General features: G+C 39.3%; 1 protein-coding gene across 3 annotated transcripts in view; it reads right to left on the bottom strand.

The window, feature by feature from the left end:
- The window catches only part of APC4 (Transducin/WD40 repeat-like superfamily protein), a 316,377-nt gene that overhangs the window by 17,601 nt on the left and 282,459 nt on the right, over window positions 1-16,317 (bottom strand). For all 3 annotated transcript variants that reach the window (XM_089832217.1, XM_089832218.1, XM_089832219.1), the window contains exon 15: window positions 13,385-13,523. In XM_089832217.1, coding sequence (XP_089688343.1) covers window positions 13,385-13,523 — 139 coding nt within the window. The remainder of the gene's footprint in view (window positions 1-13,384; window positions 13,524-16,317) is intronic.

The raw sequence follows: 16,317 nt of genomic DNA, 5'->3' as shown, positions 1-16,317 counted from the left end.
AGGATAGTGGCACTGAGCTTCAACAAGTTGAGGCTCCCAGAGTTGTTGCTGCAGTTAGTGCAGAGACAATTGATGTAGTAGTTGCTGCTACTACTTTAGGATCTCTCGAGGATAGGATTATCATTGGAGATTTGTATGTGAGTTGTCATAGTGTTGCTCTAGTGCAGAAGGGAGTTGCTTCCTCAGGAAGGACCAAAATATGAAGTCACTCAGCTATGATGTTGGTGTTATAGTAGATTCTATAGATGTGGGTTCATGCTCTAGTATTATTGATTCACAACCTAACATCGGTTCGTGTGTATAGAGTCAGATGTCCGAAGTTGAGGCTTTGTCAGCAGATGTGGATGCAGATGGTATTGACACATCTAATGATTTGTTGGATGATGCTATGAGCTGCATCGGATATGATATCCCTTTATGATATTGCTATCAGGATTTAACTGTGTGATTTTTGAGTCAAACTCATTGACCCATATTTCATGAGTAGTGATTCAACATGAATCCATCTCTCATGAGAATAAATGGAACACTTAGCACTCATTGGATCTAGGTGATGCTCATAGGGGTGAACCACCGGGACTTCTCGGGAGGTCACCCATCCTAGTACTACTCCAGCCTAAGCGCGCTTAACTACGGAGTTTCCTCCATTATTAAACCCAAAGCTTGCAACCCCATTTGCAAAACCTTCACCAAGTGTTGTGCCTTATGAACCATTTATGAGAAAGCCCCTTAAGCTCATCAATTGGTAAGTAGGAGATAATTTCCACAGCAAGTCAAATTATGATATTGCTATCAGGATTTAACTGTGTGACTTTTGAGTCAAACTCATTGACCCATATTTCATGAGTAGTGATTCAACATGAATCCATCTCTCATGAGAATAAATGAAACACTTAGCACTCATTGGATCTAGGTGATGCTCACAAGGGTGAAGCACCAGGACTTCCCGGGAGGTCACCCATCCCAGTACTACTCCAGCCTGAGCGCGCTTAACTACGGAGTTTCCTCCATTGTTAAACCCAAAGCTTGCAACCCCATTTGCAAAACCTTCACCAAGTGTTGTGCCTTATGAACCATTTATGAGAAAGCCCCTTAAGCTCATCAATTGATAAGTAGGAGATAATTTCCACAGCAAGTCAAATTATGATATTGCTATCAGGATTTAACTGTGTGATTTTTGAGTCAAACTCATTGACCCATATTTCATGAGTAGTGATTCAACATGAATCCATCTCTCATGAGAATAAATGGAACACTTAGCACTCATTGGATCTAGGTGATGCTGACAAGGGTGAAGCACCGGGACTTCCCGGGAGGTCACCCATCCCAGTACTACTCTAGCCTGAGCGCGCTTAACTACGGAGTTTCTTGATGCTCATAGGGGTGAAGCACCGGGACTTCCCGGGAGGTCACTCATTCCAGTACTACTCTAGCCTGAGCGCACTTAACTACGGAGTTTCCTCCATGGTTAAACCCAAAGCTTGCAACCCCATTTGCAAAACCTTCACCAAGTGTTGTGCCTTATGATATCCCTTGTCAGGCATTAGTTGATGACCCTGAGGAGGTTTTGGATGGGTCCCAGGATCATTGTTTACAAGATCTATCTTTTGAGGTGAAAGCTAAGATATGCGGGGAGATTGATATTTTCGAGGGCTTCCATTTCTTCAGATGAGGAGTTGATTGAGGTACATAGTAGTTGCATCTCAGATGCAGAGTTGTGCGAGGTCGATAGCACACATGCAGTGAGTGATCTAGTGGTGGGTAGTTCTGATTCAATTTCCTATCATAGTGCAGTTAATGAGGCAGAGAGCTTCCAGTCAATTGAAGGTGAATGAAAGTGACATCTCTTCAGCTTTCGAGCATTATGATGCAATCTGTTAGATGCTACCTACATTTGGTTGGGGTGCTCCTATGTCTGATGAGCGTAGCAATAGTACTCTTTCTCTGGTAGAGGTTTATGCGCTTCAAGAGGTTGTCAAGATCTTGAAGCATAACTATTCAAAGCTAGTTGCTGATAGGGATTACCTTCTAGACTGGGTAGTACTTGTTATGAGACATTATTATAGAAAGAGAAGGAGGTGGTTGAGCTCACCCAAGAGCTTGAGGTGACTAGGAACTCTCTTCAATGTACTCAGTTGGCTCTTCAAGAGTCATAGTTGGATGAGGTTATTGTGGAGTTAGAGCGGATCCAACAGACCCTGTTCAGTTACATATTGTGGTTGGTGGTGAGTTTGCTTCCATGTTTGGGGACAAGGGACATGATGATGTTGTCGACACATGTCCAGGATATGGATGCAGTAGGTACGGATGAGGTAATAGTATCAATGGAATTGAACTCTTAAGATGATTTGTTTCCTTCTGCTGGAAGAGAATTTATTTCTTCATCTCATATAGTTGATAGCACTGGACAATTGGTGGTGCCACATTTTCAGAGGGAACCGCTGTGGGTTGTAGGGGAGTAGGTTGATGCTTCCACATATAATTTCTATTGCACAAAGTCTTTTATGGAGTATCTTTTAGAGAGTTCGGATATTTGAGAGGATTCATACAGAATGTCTGAGGGTACTATCATCTAACGCTCTCGTGTTGTAATGTTCTATTGTCCCTCCTGACAACCCTACATGGAAACTATTCAACTCGTTGCCAATGATGTCCATACGCTAGTATCTGATGGCAAGAGCTACTATACGTGATTGTAAAATGTAACTAGAAGGGGCTGTACGGTACAAAATAGGGTCGTGTAGTATGACTAGACTGATGTACAGCGAGGGAGGAGGATGCTAAGTGGTGTGTGGCCATACGGTGGGTGACTATCAAGAGGGCCGAATGGTAGTGGGCCTAACTAGGCCGTATGGTGTCTGTGGGAAGTTGGTTGTACGCTATGTTTAATGTAGCTGTATGTAGGGGAAAACTTCAAGCCATACGGTGGTCAAGGGTAGCTAGAATGATGGCGTATGGGGTGATGGTCAGGTGGGCCATACAATGAGTGGATGGAGGAAACAAGGAAGGTACGAGGGTGTGGTGGAAGATGTGTGGGAGAGTGAAGGCCGTACGAGCAAAGAGGGAGCTGTATGGAAATGTCCGGATCCCACACAGTACAACAATGAATGCAAATTCATTCATACACAACACAAGTAGATTAGTTACAAGATTAGAAACCTAAATATAAATAATTCCTTCAATATATGCTGAAAGATGGTGCTCCGATTTGCTACATCCGAGTGAAGTATTACAGGCAATGGAATAGGGTGAGGGTTGAATCCGAAAACGAGATAACCAAATAAGGAAGATCTTTCACTTCCGAAACGGAAAACAATAGAGAATCCCTATAGGAATTCACAGTACAGAGAAAATAATCCAAATTGCATACCTAAAGACTACCTATAAGTCATGCTTAAATACTCGTTGGGAAAACTTTCTGAGGGTGTACAAAGATAGCCGATGGCGACACAAACTACAGAAATAAAACAAAAATGGGTCCGAGATATATTAAATCAATCGGCCCATTAACAATAGTTTAATAAATGATTTATTTTATAACGGGAACATTACAGTCCTCCCGTCCCAAATTTTGCTTGTCCTCAAGCAAATGAAATGCCGGGTGCTGAAAAATGTGCTCGCCCTCCCACATTACGTCATCCAATAGCAAGTGTTTGCAACACACCAAATATTCTTTGACCGTGCAGTTCCGCAGAATCTTTTCACGTACTTTGATGATCTCAGCTGGTTCCAAGATGAGCTTTCCTTCTTCATTAAGGGGTGGAAAGTCTGTGGCTACTGTGACGTTTTGTCCACGACCTTCTTCAGGCATGAAACATGAACGATGTTATGAATACGGCTTCCTTTCGGAAGCTCCAGCTCGTAAGCGACTTCACCAATGCAATAGATTACGTGATAGGCGCTATAAAATCGTGGCCTCAATTTTTCTTTTCCCTTTTCCTTCAATGAGGATTGTCAATATGGCTGGAGCCTAAGATAAACCAAGTCCCCTACTTTGAAACTCCTCTCCATTCAATGTCTATTAGCATACATCTTTTGTTGATTTTGTGCCCGTTGTAAGTTTTCCTTCAGGTATCGTAAGATGTTCTAGCCCTCCTAAAACCAATCCCTCACCCTCGGTGCGCGATTGTCTCCCAACACTGTGTCGATGAAGGAGAAGGGTTCGTACCCATATAAAGCTTTGAATGGTGTCATCCTGATAGACACGTGATACATGGTATTGTAACAATATTCTCCTAGGTGTATCCACTTGACCGATGCTCGTTATGCCGAAACATAGTTTCGAAGGTATCCTTCTAGCCACTTGTTCACAATCTACATTTGTTGGTCTATCTGAGGGTGGTAACTAGTACTTGGTGACAATTCAGTCCTTGCCAATCGAAACAATTATGTCTAAAAGATACTGATGAATCACCCATCCCGATCATTGAAAATATTTCGAGGTAACTCATGTAGATGAAAGACTTCTCTAAAAAACAGATTGGCAACTTGTGCGGCTTGAAAATCTGAGGGGATGGCGAAGAAATATGTGTATTTTGTCAATCTGTCAACCACATGAAAATACAATCCTTTCCATTCATCTTTGGAAGCCCCATTATGAAATCTATTGAGATACTTTCCCACTTATGTTCTAGAATTGGCAGAGGTTGCAGTAACCCGACAGGTAGAGTATGTTCGAATTTGTTCTACTGGCAAACCGCACACTCTCTTACATACTGCAACATGTCCCCTTTAAGTCCTTTCCATGAAAACCTCTCCTGGAGACTTCTATAAGTTTAGAGGAAACCTGGGTGTCTTGCCAAGGGTGAGTTGTGTACTTCCTTCAAAATTTTCTGCTTCAATTTGGATTCCGGCATTAAAAATATCCAATTCTTATAGTAGATGATGTCATCCACTACTCTGTACCGATCATCCTGGGTGTTGCCATCCATTAGCTCATAGGAAAATGTGTTTTTAGAATATTCTACCAACAAATGTGCCTTCCAATCAGCTGAAATCTGGTTTAGTGAGCAGAAGGCGGGCTGCCTGGACAAGGCATCTGCAACCACATTGTTCTTCTCTTTCACATATTCAATGTCAAAATCAAAAGCTTGATCTTTGCTTACTCATTTTTGTTGCCTCTCATTCAAGTCTCGTTGCTCTAGAAAATATCTCAAACTATTGTGATCCATACGAACGACAAACTTGGCACCCACCAGATACTGTTGAAACTTGGTTAGTGCATGTACGATGGCCAACATTTCTTTTCCATAGATGGAATATAAGTGTTTCATTTGTGTAAGCTTCTTGTTCTCATAAGCTATGGGGTGTCTATTCTACATCAGTATTGCGCCAATGCCTTCTCCGGACGCATCGCACTCCAGAATGAATGGTTGAAGTGAAATTAGGTAATGCAAGTACGGGACAAGTGCTCATTGCCTCTTTCAATTTATCGAAAGTGAGTTGTGCCTTTTCGTTCCGCTAGAAAGACCCCTTGTCAAATCCATTAAGGATGTGCTGAGTTGAGAGAATCCTTTAACGAACCTCTGGTAATAACTGCACAGTCCAAAAAACCCTCGCAAATCCATGAGTGATTTTGGAGGAGGCCAATCAAGGATAGCCCAAATCTTCTCTTGATGAACTTGAACTCCGTATTTACTAACAACATGCCCTAAGTACAATATTTCTGTCATGCCAAATTCACACTTGGATTGCTTGGCAAACAAAGACTGCTCCTCTATGATCCTTAGGACTTCATCTTGATGCTTCAGGTGCTCCTCCCATGTCTTGCTATAAATAAGATCATCAAAAAATACCAATAAGTACTTACGCAATTGTTTGTTGAAGATGTGATTCATGCATGATTGGAATGTAGCAGGTGCATTTGTCAGTCTGAATGGCATGACCAAAAATTCATAATGCCCATAGTGACAAAGGAAGGCTGTCTTTTCTACATCTTCCTCCCTCATGCGGATCTGATGGTATCCGGAAGGGAGATCTATTTCTAAAAAATAGACTACAACATGTAATTCATCTAGCAACTCATCTATCCTTGGAATGATATATCTATTCTTTATTGTTTTTTGTTCAACGCACAGTAGTTCACACACATGTGCATCGTCCCATCCTTCTTCTTGACCAATACTTCTGATGATGCGAAAGGGCTAGAATTGAGATGGATCCATACTTTCTCCAACAATTCCTAAATAGTTTTTTCAATCTCATCCTTGAATTTCTTGGGAAGATGGTAGGGTGTGGTTATGGTCCGCTTGGCTCCAGCTTCCAACTCGATATTATGTTCAAACCCTCAATGAGGCAATATGCCAAGAGGAATGTCAATGAAAATTTTATCATGTTTACTCAAAATATTCTGGAGATCATCATCCTAGGGAGGTGTTCGTTGCCCTTTTATAGGTTCCGCTGAGATAAAACAATGTGCAACCCACGCAACGTCATCACGCCGAAAAAATGCCTCAATCCGATGTGCAAAAACTTCCTTTGGACCTTTATTTGAAACTCTAAGTGTATTCATCAAGTGTCTCCATCCACTATATGCCTAAACTAACCTCCATATCATCAAGGTCCATTATGAAGAAATCCTCGGTCAGCGTTTGATTCGCCATTGTGATAGTTGAGGAATAATGTGTGTGCAGGGCAAGAGAGTCCCTCCGGCAACCTTGACCTAAAATCTTGCACGTGTCTCCATAGGTAGACCTCTTCATTTCACCAAAGAGGAGTTTATGAAGTTTTGCATAGCTCTGTTATCGAGCATCACCATAATCCTTTGTCCTTGAAGGTTCCCCGTACACAAAACACTGTACATCTCAGGCTATTGGCTAGGGCGATAGTTCCTCCGCGTTGTACCAACGCTGCAGTCCTTTCCGTATGGTTCAAACTAACCATATTGGTGTCGTCGTGATATTGGTTGTCTTCGGTGAGTGTTTCTTCCTATTCATCCTCATCATCGGACACAACCTCAATGTAATGTATTTTTCCTTTTCCGAGGCATCTGTGGCTAGGTTCCCAAGGTCCCTTGTAGTTGAAACATAATTTCTTCCTTCGAAGTTCTTGTCTGGTAGCTTCGTCCAATGACAACTTCTAGGGTGGAGGTTTATTATCTTTGTCCCTCGGAAATGCCGACAGTTTGGGGTGTGAGTAACTTCGAGAGGATGACGTCGATGATGATGCCATGCTTCGTGCCTTCTTAATAGCTACCAACAAGGTGGCATGATTGAACCCCTTTACCCAACCTTTCAGTGGTTTTGTTAGTCCGCCCATGAAGAGCACTATTTGTCTTCTTTCAGAAATGTCCGTGACCAAAACAGAGAGTTTCTGAAATTCCGCAATGTACTGGTCGACCGATCTAGTTTGCCTTAGCTGTGCCAAATCTTGAAATTGAGTTATGGATCTTTACCATCAAATCAATCTATCAATCTCTCAATGAATTCCACGTAAGCATTTATTTGATCATGCCCCAGTGTGATGGTATCGTGATGCCACCATTCATGCGCAACTCCCTCGAAGTGCAAGGCCGCAAATTTGATTGCTTCTTCTTTTGGCATAGGATTCAGCTGGAAGTAAGTATCGGCCTTCATTACCCACGCTTGCGTAGATATGGATCCGGATCTGTCAAATGGAAACAGATTTACTTTACTCAACTTTCTTTTGAGATCATTGTTAAAATATTCTTGGTGTCTGCCTCCCGAAAACCTCATTCTTAGATCCGTGTAATCTTTGTAGGATATATCTTCCTCAAAATTCACATTCTTCCAGTCTTCTCTCAGTTGTTCTTGCATCTCTTCAAAAGTTGGTTGTTTCCCTTCGTGTGGTGCCTTCATCCGTGGGGAAAAGACGACATGGAAGGTTGAGAGCGTACTGGATGAGGGTTTGATTTACTCGACATCGAGTCTGCACTGTGACCATTTTGTTCTCTGGATACTTTATTGTTTGCCAACTTCTTGAAAGTCTCTTTCATGAGTCGCTGAGTATCAGTGATCTATGCCTGATTCCTGGCAAGTTCTCTCAGTAGTGCCACGAGTTTGGTAGCTGTTGGTTCTAGATCGATAGCCATTCTATCAATGGAATGCATCCTTCTCTTCCAGCTATAAACTCTCATTTACTGTCCATAGGCTGATAGTACCAAAGCTCTGATACCACTTGTAATGTTCTTTTGTCCTTCCTAACAACCCTATAAGGAAACTATTCAACTTCTTGCCAGTGATGTTTGTACACTAGTATCTGATGGCAAGAGCTATTGTATGTGATTGTCAAATGCAACTAGAAGGGGCCGCACTATACAGAATAGGGCCATATAGTATGAATGGACTAATGTACAGTGATGGAGGAGGATGCTGAGTGGTGTGTGGTCGTATGGTGGGTGACAAACAGGAGGGCCGTACGATGGAGGGCCTAACTAGGCTGTACGGTGTCTGTGGGAAGTTGACCATACCCTATGTTTAATGTGGCCATACGTAGGGGAAAACTTCAAGCCGTATAGTGGTCAAGAGTAGCTAGAATGATAGCATATGGGGTGGTGGCTAAGTAGGCCGTACAGTGAGTGGATGGAGGAAACAAGGAAGGTACGGGAGTGTGGTAGAAGATGTGTGGGAGAGTAAAGGCCATACAGGCAAAGAGGGAGCCATACGAAAATGTCTAGATGCGACATAGTACAAAAACGAATGCAAATTCGTTCATACACAACACAAGTAGATCAGATCAAGATTAGAAACTTGAGTAGAAATGATTCCTTCAATAAATGCCGAAAGATGGTGCTTCGATTTGCTAGATCCGAGCGAAGTATTATAGGCAACGAAATATGGTTAGGATTGAATCCCACCGAAACCAAGATGACCAAATAGGGAAGATCTTTCACTTCCAAAATGGCAAACAATAGAGAATCCCAACAGGAATCCACAGTACAGAGAAAATAATCCAAATTGCATACCTAAAGACTACCTACAAGCCGTGCTTAAAAACCGTCGGGAAAACTTTCTAGGGGTGTACAAAGATAGCTAATGGCAACACAAACTACGAAAACAAAACAAAAATGGGTCCAAGATATATTAAATCAATCGGCCTATTAACAGTAGTTTAATAAATGATTTATTTTATAATGGGAACATTACACGTGCTATCCAGAGGTTGGTGGGGAAGATTGTAGAGATTTTGTCTACTATGCTTCCCCACAGGGATATCGAGGTTGAGTTTATTGAGAGGATTGCTGAGGATCCTGTCCGACCGGTAGTTCGGAGTTAGAGATTAGAGTCATCTTCTGATTCCCCGACTGATACTAACGAGCCCTTGACATAGATTGGGAGTTTTTATCGGCATTACACTATGAGGAGCGCTCATCACTAATTTTTTTGTGCCCTTGTTGAAGTATAAGGGTTTGTTCTTGAGAAGTTCATTATAATTCACAATTGAGGTATTGTGAATTAGTTTTTTGAGAATTGTTCTTTATCTCCATTGCTATATACATTGTGGTTTGGAGATATTGTGGCGTTGGGAATTTGGAATTTGGCATCTTCTTATACTGTTATTACTGTTTCTGAAAAGTGGTTGGGTGTTGGTTAATTTGGAGTTGGTTGAGCACCCATTTATATTTGTTGTTAGGCGTTATTTTTTATCTGCACTTTGGGAGCAGCGTTTTACATATTTATAGTTGCATTTGTTTGTTGGAGAATTCTTTTGCTGCTACTAGAATTCATTTCAATGGGTTTCAAGGCATGTCTTACTTGTACGTTCATGGGTTGTAACTTCTAATTTTTCTTAGTATTGTTGATTTAGATAATAGGAGATATTTTATCAACTGGGTTGTTGGTATTTCGTGAAAATACTCAATACCTAAGTTGATATTAAAATTTGGAATTTTCAATTGTATATTCCGTATGTAATATCCAAATATTTGAATTGAAAGTATTATTGTAATATCTTCTATTTAAAAAAAGAAATCATTTCTTTGGCACAAATTGTTTGAGAGTTAGCAGGGCTCATTACAGTGGTATCAAAGCTTGCTTGCAAAGTGTTTGACGAAATGTCAAACAATTGAATTATAAAATAAATGGTTTTTGATGAAGTTATAACCAGTTGGGGTTACTACACACTAGTAGGGAAGATACATCACTAGGACATTTCTATCAAAGAGATCCTTGACAAGGATGTTAAGGGGGCACCAACTTGGAGGAAAATGTACAAGAAATTCAGTTAGGCTCAATGGGTGATAAGATAGGTGGAAGTCCACCTAGGAATGTTCGACACAATGATGATGAGAGAGAAGCAAGAGAGTTGTTCAAGGGATTGGCAACATTGCAACAAAAGGTTACACAGGTTTTGCAGCAGCTCACTACCGCCATTCAGCAAATGCTCATATCTTGAGGACATGAACATGACAAGATGTGCATGGTAGTGTTATTGGGACTCCTCAGGCTAGAGAAGCTCCTACAGTTACATATGACAGGCCTACCCAACCCACGTTCTTGAGGAACAAATCTGGGGTAGGGAATGCAGGGGAGGAGGAAGTTGGAGATTTTGTTGATAATATAATGGCTATGCATGACGAGTGAGAAGCATTGCCTGATTGAGTTAGGAATCATCTACCCTTCGACAGATATATGACTCAAAGGAGAGAGCATAGGAGACCTAGGCAAGAGGGGAGGCATAGGAATCAGAATGCAGATCTGAAGCATGTCACCAATAAGCTCACTCTTCCCATGTTTGACAGTAGCAGATGGTTACTAATCGAGCTTGGATAAATAAGGTTGATACATTTTTGACACTTAGGTCCTATGTTAAAGGTGGGTGCTATTAAATTTGCATCTTTGCATTAAAATGGGGCACTCGATGAGTAGTGGCATCACGGGATGGTTACTGACAGGTAGATAGAGCATTTTGATCAAACGAAGCCAGAATCATATTTCCAAGACCTTGCTCAGCTCAGACAGGTGGGTCATTTGGAGTCCTTCATTTGTGAGCTTTAAGACTGCCATGATTCCACATGTGTCAAAGAAGCACTTGGTCAATGCTATTTATAGGGGAACAACAAGAGCCACTGATAGGTTGACTTGAGGCATTTAACCCTCCCTTCTGCATGGGCCCATCGAAAATGTCAAGAGCATGGAGTTTGCAGCCCCTTAAAGGCAAGCACATCCTAAATGTAACACTTTACCTTTGCATGAGGTACACTGACTAGTTTTTGTTGAAAAATAGAAATCAGTTGTGAAACATGATGAGGCAACTCCTTAGGATTTGAGGAGACAACTTTTCTATTGGTGCAAAGAGCCTTATGATAGAGATCACTCTTGCTCTTCAAGGTCTAGGGGCAAGGAAAATCGTTTTGTGTGGGTATAGTATGAGGATGATGAGGTTGAAACTTAACATTAGCCAGCTGGTTCAGATGATTATGAAGCTTGGAAGATGGCTTTGGAGTTTGGTCCTGAGGCCAAATTATCACGGAGTGCCACTTCCATCCACATTCACTTAAAAACCCCCTGTGAATGAAATTATATTAAGCATTTCAGAAATATTGTATTAAGCATTTCATTGAAAAAAACCAAGTACATTGTGCAAAGATTCAGAAATATGTATAAGCGTTTCATTGCAAATGAGAATATCAACAGCTACCTGCATGTATGCTCCAAATAAAAATTTAATAGTGATCCAAGATGACAATCAGTGGCAATTATAATATCCTGATACTTCCATTGACATTCATGGATTATAATCTTCCACCTCACAACCCTCTCTTGATATTGCCTAAAGCGGATATATTCAATACTGTGTCGACAAATTTCTGTCGGATAATAGAAGCACTACATCGTTTGATGGTAGTTATAATCATTTCGATGAACATTTGTGGCTAACAACAATAGTACGAAGACATTTACACTTCATGTCTAAGAAATATTGAAGTGGGACACTTGAACTTGAGAACAATAACAGAATTTGAGCAAAACATAGAATGAGCTGCAATTCGGAAATGGAGGAATTACACATTCATTTTGAAGACCCTGGAATTCTACGAGAGATAGTTTGGTGGACTATATAGGAGTTTGCCATATCACAAGTAATTGATATTACCTGACTTGAAGTGTCTTTCTGGCAATCAAGCATTCTCCTGTGCAGACACAGAATGACATTGCATCACTCCATTGACAATGCGGATTCATCTTGTGGATATCTCAAATCATAAAATTTACTGAGTTGATGAATTAATGGACTATTTGATAGTTTGGTAATCATTACAATATCACTCGATTGCCAAATCGGATTGGTAGCTATGGGAGTAACTACTTGGTATAGAAGCAAAGATAACAAGGTTTATGGAAGTTCACAAGTCTGAAGGGACATAAGGAAAGGACACAATCTATTGACAAGCAATGTAAGTCTTGAATAACATCTCCATTATAAGGTGATTCGAACAATTGTCCTCTACCAAACTTATTGTTCCAAAATTTGCATAAACTAAGGAAGCAGTAGACTGTGGCTGAGATTTACACTATATCCCCAAGGTGAGTGATATCATCATTTCACTATTAATTGCACTATCTAGACTGTAGAACTGCAGTCTTCAAATATCAACATAGTGTTGTGCTGTTGGATGCATTCATCGCATACCCTGCTCTCTATCAACTGGCATGTAATTAGTGCTATAAGTTGTGCAGGCCCAGATTCTCAATTTCTTGAGGTTGCCCACTGTGTAATCACATTGAGCTTGGATATTCTCCTCTAGCAACTCTTCATTCATTCCTTTGTCTTTAAAGCATGGGTGACAAAGCAAAGATCAAATGCATTGCTGTAAAAGTGGATGTCTCAGATTTTAGTTACAAAAATTTGACAGAGCAATTGCATACTAATAATATTGAAGACAGCGGTTAGTGTATTCACTGATGACTCATCAGATGAATATGTAATTTACATATATCAGGCCAATTATGGAGGCTGTCTAGGTATCTACAGTCAGAGGTTACTGAGCTATTGCAGATCAGGACAGGGACATTACAGGATGTCTCTTGCAACATAAGGCCATCCAAATAATGGCAAATCCTGAAAGTGGGTACATATAGGGAAAGTGGTAGATCATTTCATCTTTATCCTATCATCCCCAAGATGTCCTCATTACTGATTTAGTTCGAAAATCCCCATAGTTAACTTTGGCGTACATGAGAATGAGAGGGAAAGGCCTCAATAGTCACCATGTTATTGACTGTCATTATGACACACTTTTCCATTGTTTTTTGGAAGAGCCCTTTGAATTCTGCAATGTTCTTAAAAAGTTATATTTTCTTTGGTAAACTTACTTTTTAAATATATATGAGTTGGAAATGCTTTCTTAGGATTAAAATTAGAATTTGAGAAAAGTGTGTTCATTCCACTTGTGCTAGCCAAAAACAGTAAGAAAATTGCATACCTCATAATATGTGATTGATATAGGTTCTTTGAATTTCATTGCCGTAGGCAGACTTGAAACATAAGAAAGCAGCATTATGCCTTCACAATACAATTGTTGAGAAACCACCTTAAAGGGCATGTAGAAAGCCTCCTTGCAGCTACAACAAAGAAAATTTGACCATATGAAGTCAAATAAAACACAATAAAACAAACTCAAAATTTGGCCATAAGGATACCATTTTCAATATAAAAAAAAAAGTTTTCTTATAATATATTGAAATTATAGAAAAATGAAATATCTCATTGCACGAAACTAAAACACATTTCTCCTTTTATTCACACCCACAACATAGCATAATATTAATATAAAAAATTGGCACATGTACCTAATTCCTCCCTTTGAACATTATTTCTTTTTAGAAATCCACTTAATCAAATTTACAAAATAGGCACAAAACTAATAGTCTATATCCACATGATTGATTATTTTAATAAGGATTGGAAAACAGAATTTCAAGTTAGACAGCAAAAATAATACAAAACATTAAATCACTATCACACAAAGTAATTGGTGAAAAAGTTTATGTATTAACAAAAGATCAAAGAGATCATTATAAAGAATTTATAAATGTACAAAATACAAAGTTTCTAATAAGAAACTTAAGAAGATCGTAAAGGCGATCTTATCTACAAATAATTAAATACTAGAATACCGGATTCGTCCCATGCTGCCCAGATTCAGGTCCGGCTACTTGCCTAGGTTCGCTATGGCTCTGGGCAGAGTCCTTATTTTGGACTTTGGTTTAGCCCAGGTCCTTACTAGAGTGAACCCAAGTTAAATTTTTTTGATGTTACTCTAAAAGGAACCTAATAAAAAACATATCACTCATCTAATCTCTCCTATTGAGGATGATGATGATATACCAGCATTTGGGATGAATGAAACCAATTTGGGTTCCAATGATGATGTTCTAGATATAGTTGCAACCGAGGATGAAGCCATCGATCCCCCATTTCTCAATGACCCATTTTACCCTTGAAGGGCTTTTGATACTATGATTATTGATAAACTATTGAACACTTGTCATTTATGATTATGTTTCAAACTTTATTATTTGATGAACTAGTCTATGTTTTGCAATTTAGTAACTCAATGTATGATTTTCTTTACAATCATGGAGATAGATTAATGAGTGATTATTAAATGTTTATCGTTGACATTTGGCATTAATCAATGATCAAGCAACACATATTCGTACTGTGAAATGACTTAGTTTTGCAGCTATGCATATTTCTCTTGTGTGTGTGTATATATATATTCATACTATGAAATGACTTAGTTTTGCAACTATGCACATTTCTCTTGTATGTGTGTGTGTGTGTGTGTATATACACACTCATGAACCCACCCACAAACCCAAATGAAAAAAAAATTGCCCGAACCCACGAACTTGAACCTCGAACCTAAATCTTTCCCCAAACCCAAATTCAAAACTTTGATGCAAAGATTTAACACAATCGCATTTGTAATGTCACTTTTTGAGATATTAAAAATATTTAAGGCATATTATATATAATATTAAGATTGACTTTGGAGCATGGACTCAAAATATAAAAGGTCAATTTAATATTACAAAGTGGGCAAAAAGGACAAGGAGAGATAAGATGAAAAGCCAGGAGGGAAGTCGAAGAGTCAGAGCTGTGAGGATATAAGGAGATAAGACTCTTTCATTTGGACATGCTTGGTTTTATTATTTAGATTTCAGTTTCTCTCTTGAGAGAGTAATTGGAAAGCTTCAACTTTCAGCTAGTGTGAGGATGTTGCCCCTTGTGCTGGCAAACAATTGACGCAAACTCATTGTTCGGGGAGACATCACTTTAGGTATTTCATATGCACTCAAAGGTTCTTATATTAGTATTCCAATCTGACTGTTAAAATATATTTAAGATTGGACTTTTTGTGCTGGTTATTGTATTGTTGTTGTATAATGCAATAACATATTTTAAGGAGGTATATGAGTTTGCTGGTTTTTATATTATTGGTTTGTAACACATTTTCATATGCTCAAATCCTTAATATTATTTTGGAAAGAACGGGTTATTATATAGTGGAGAATCTTCTAGTTTTCTTATTGTATCGTATTATATTTGCCTATGAGTTTTGAATATTATACTCAAGGAGAAGCTGGATAAATATTTGTTGGAGTTTCTGCTGGTTTTTATGGTATTTTGTAATACATCTGCAATGTTTAGTCCTGAATATATTGTTGAAAAGGAAATCAAGTAAATATCCAGTTTGGGATATTTCAGTGGTATCAGAGTTATCAAACCTACCATTATGTTGGGCAGAAGCAAGTTTTCTTGAAAGATTATCTTGAAACTGGATTCTGAAGCTTATGCATCAAGCGCAGCGAGTGACCATCACTAGCATTACTACGTGAAGTAATTGCAGAGATACAATATCTACAGACCATAGTCCTTTTCTCTAAAGGATTTGGTACAAGGATTGGAAATCTATTTACACATTCCCATGAGTTGAGTTGATGATAGCTATGGGCCTTAATGTTTTAGATCCATAATTGAAGTTAGAAGTGACACATTGAATTAGTATAGAAGCTATGATTTTTGAAGAGGAAGGTTTTTAGATTGAATCTTGGTACACGAGTATCAACACTAGATAACAAAGATGCACAACATGTGAAGACACATGAGGTTGCTCTAAAAGATAAGGACTTTACGGAGGGTCCTTGGACATAAAGCGATCTAGATAATGGCGATGGTCTTCTAATCCATGTTCCATTGCCTTGGGATCTCAAATTTCAAGTGCAAAGATTGGAACTCAGAATCACAATTAAGGTTGGCTCTCAATAGTGAGTATTCTACAACGCCTACATTGGAAGATCATGGCTATCAATGTATAGAATCCATAGATTAATAGTATCAAACATTACA

Source organism: Cupressus sempervirens, chromosome 5, assembly GCF_028749045.1.
Source record: "Cupressus sempervirens isolate cs-2001-9-10 chromosome 5, ASM2874904v1, whole genome shotgun sequence".
NCBI classification, from domain to species: Eukaryota; Viridiplantae; Streptophyta; class Pinopsida; order Cupressales; family Cupressaceae; genus Cupressus; species Cupressus sempervirens.
The sequence above is the reverse complement of the archived record's forward strand: the minus strand, read 5'-3'. Positions and strand labels throughout refer to the sequence as shown.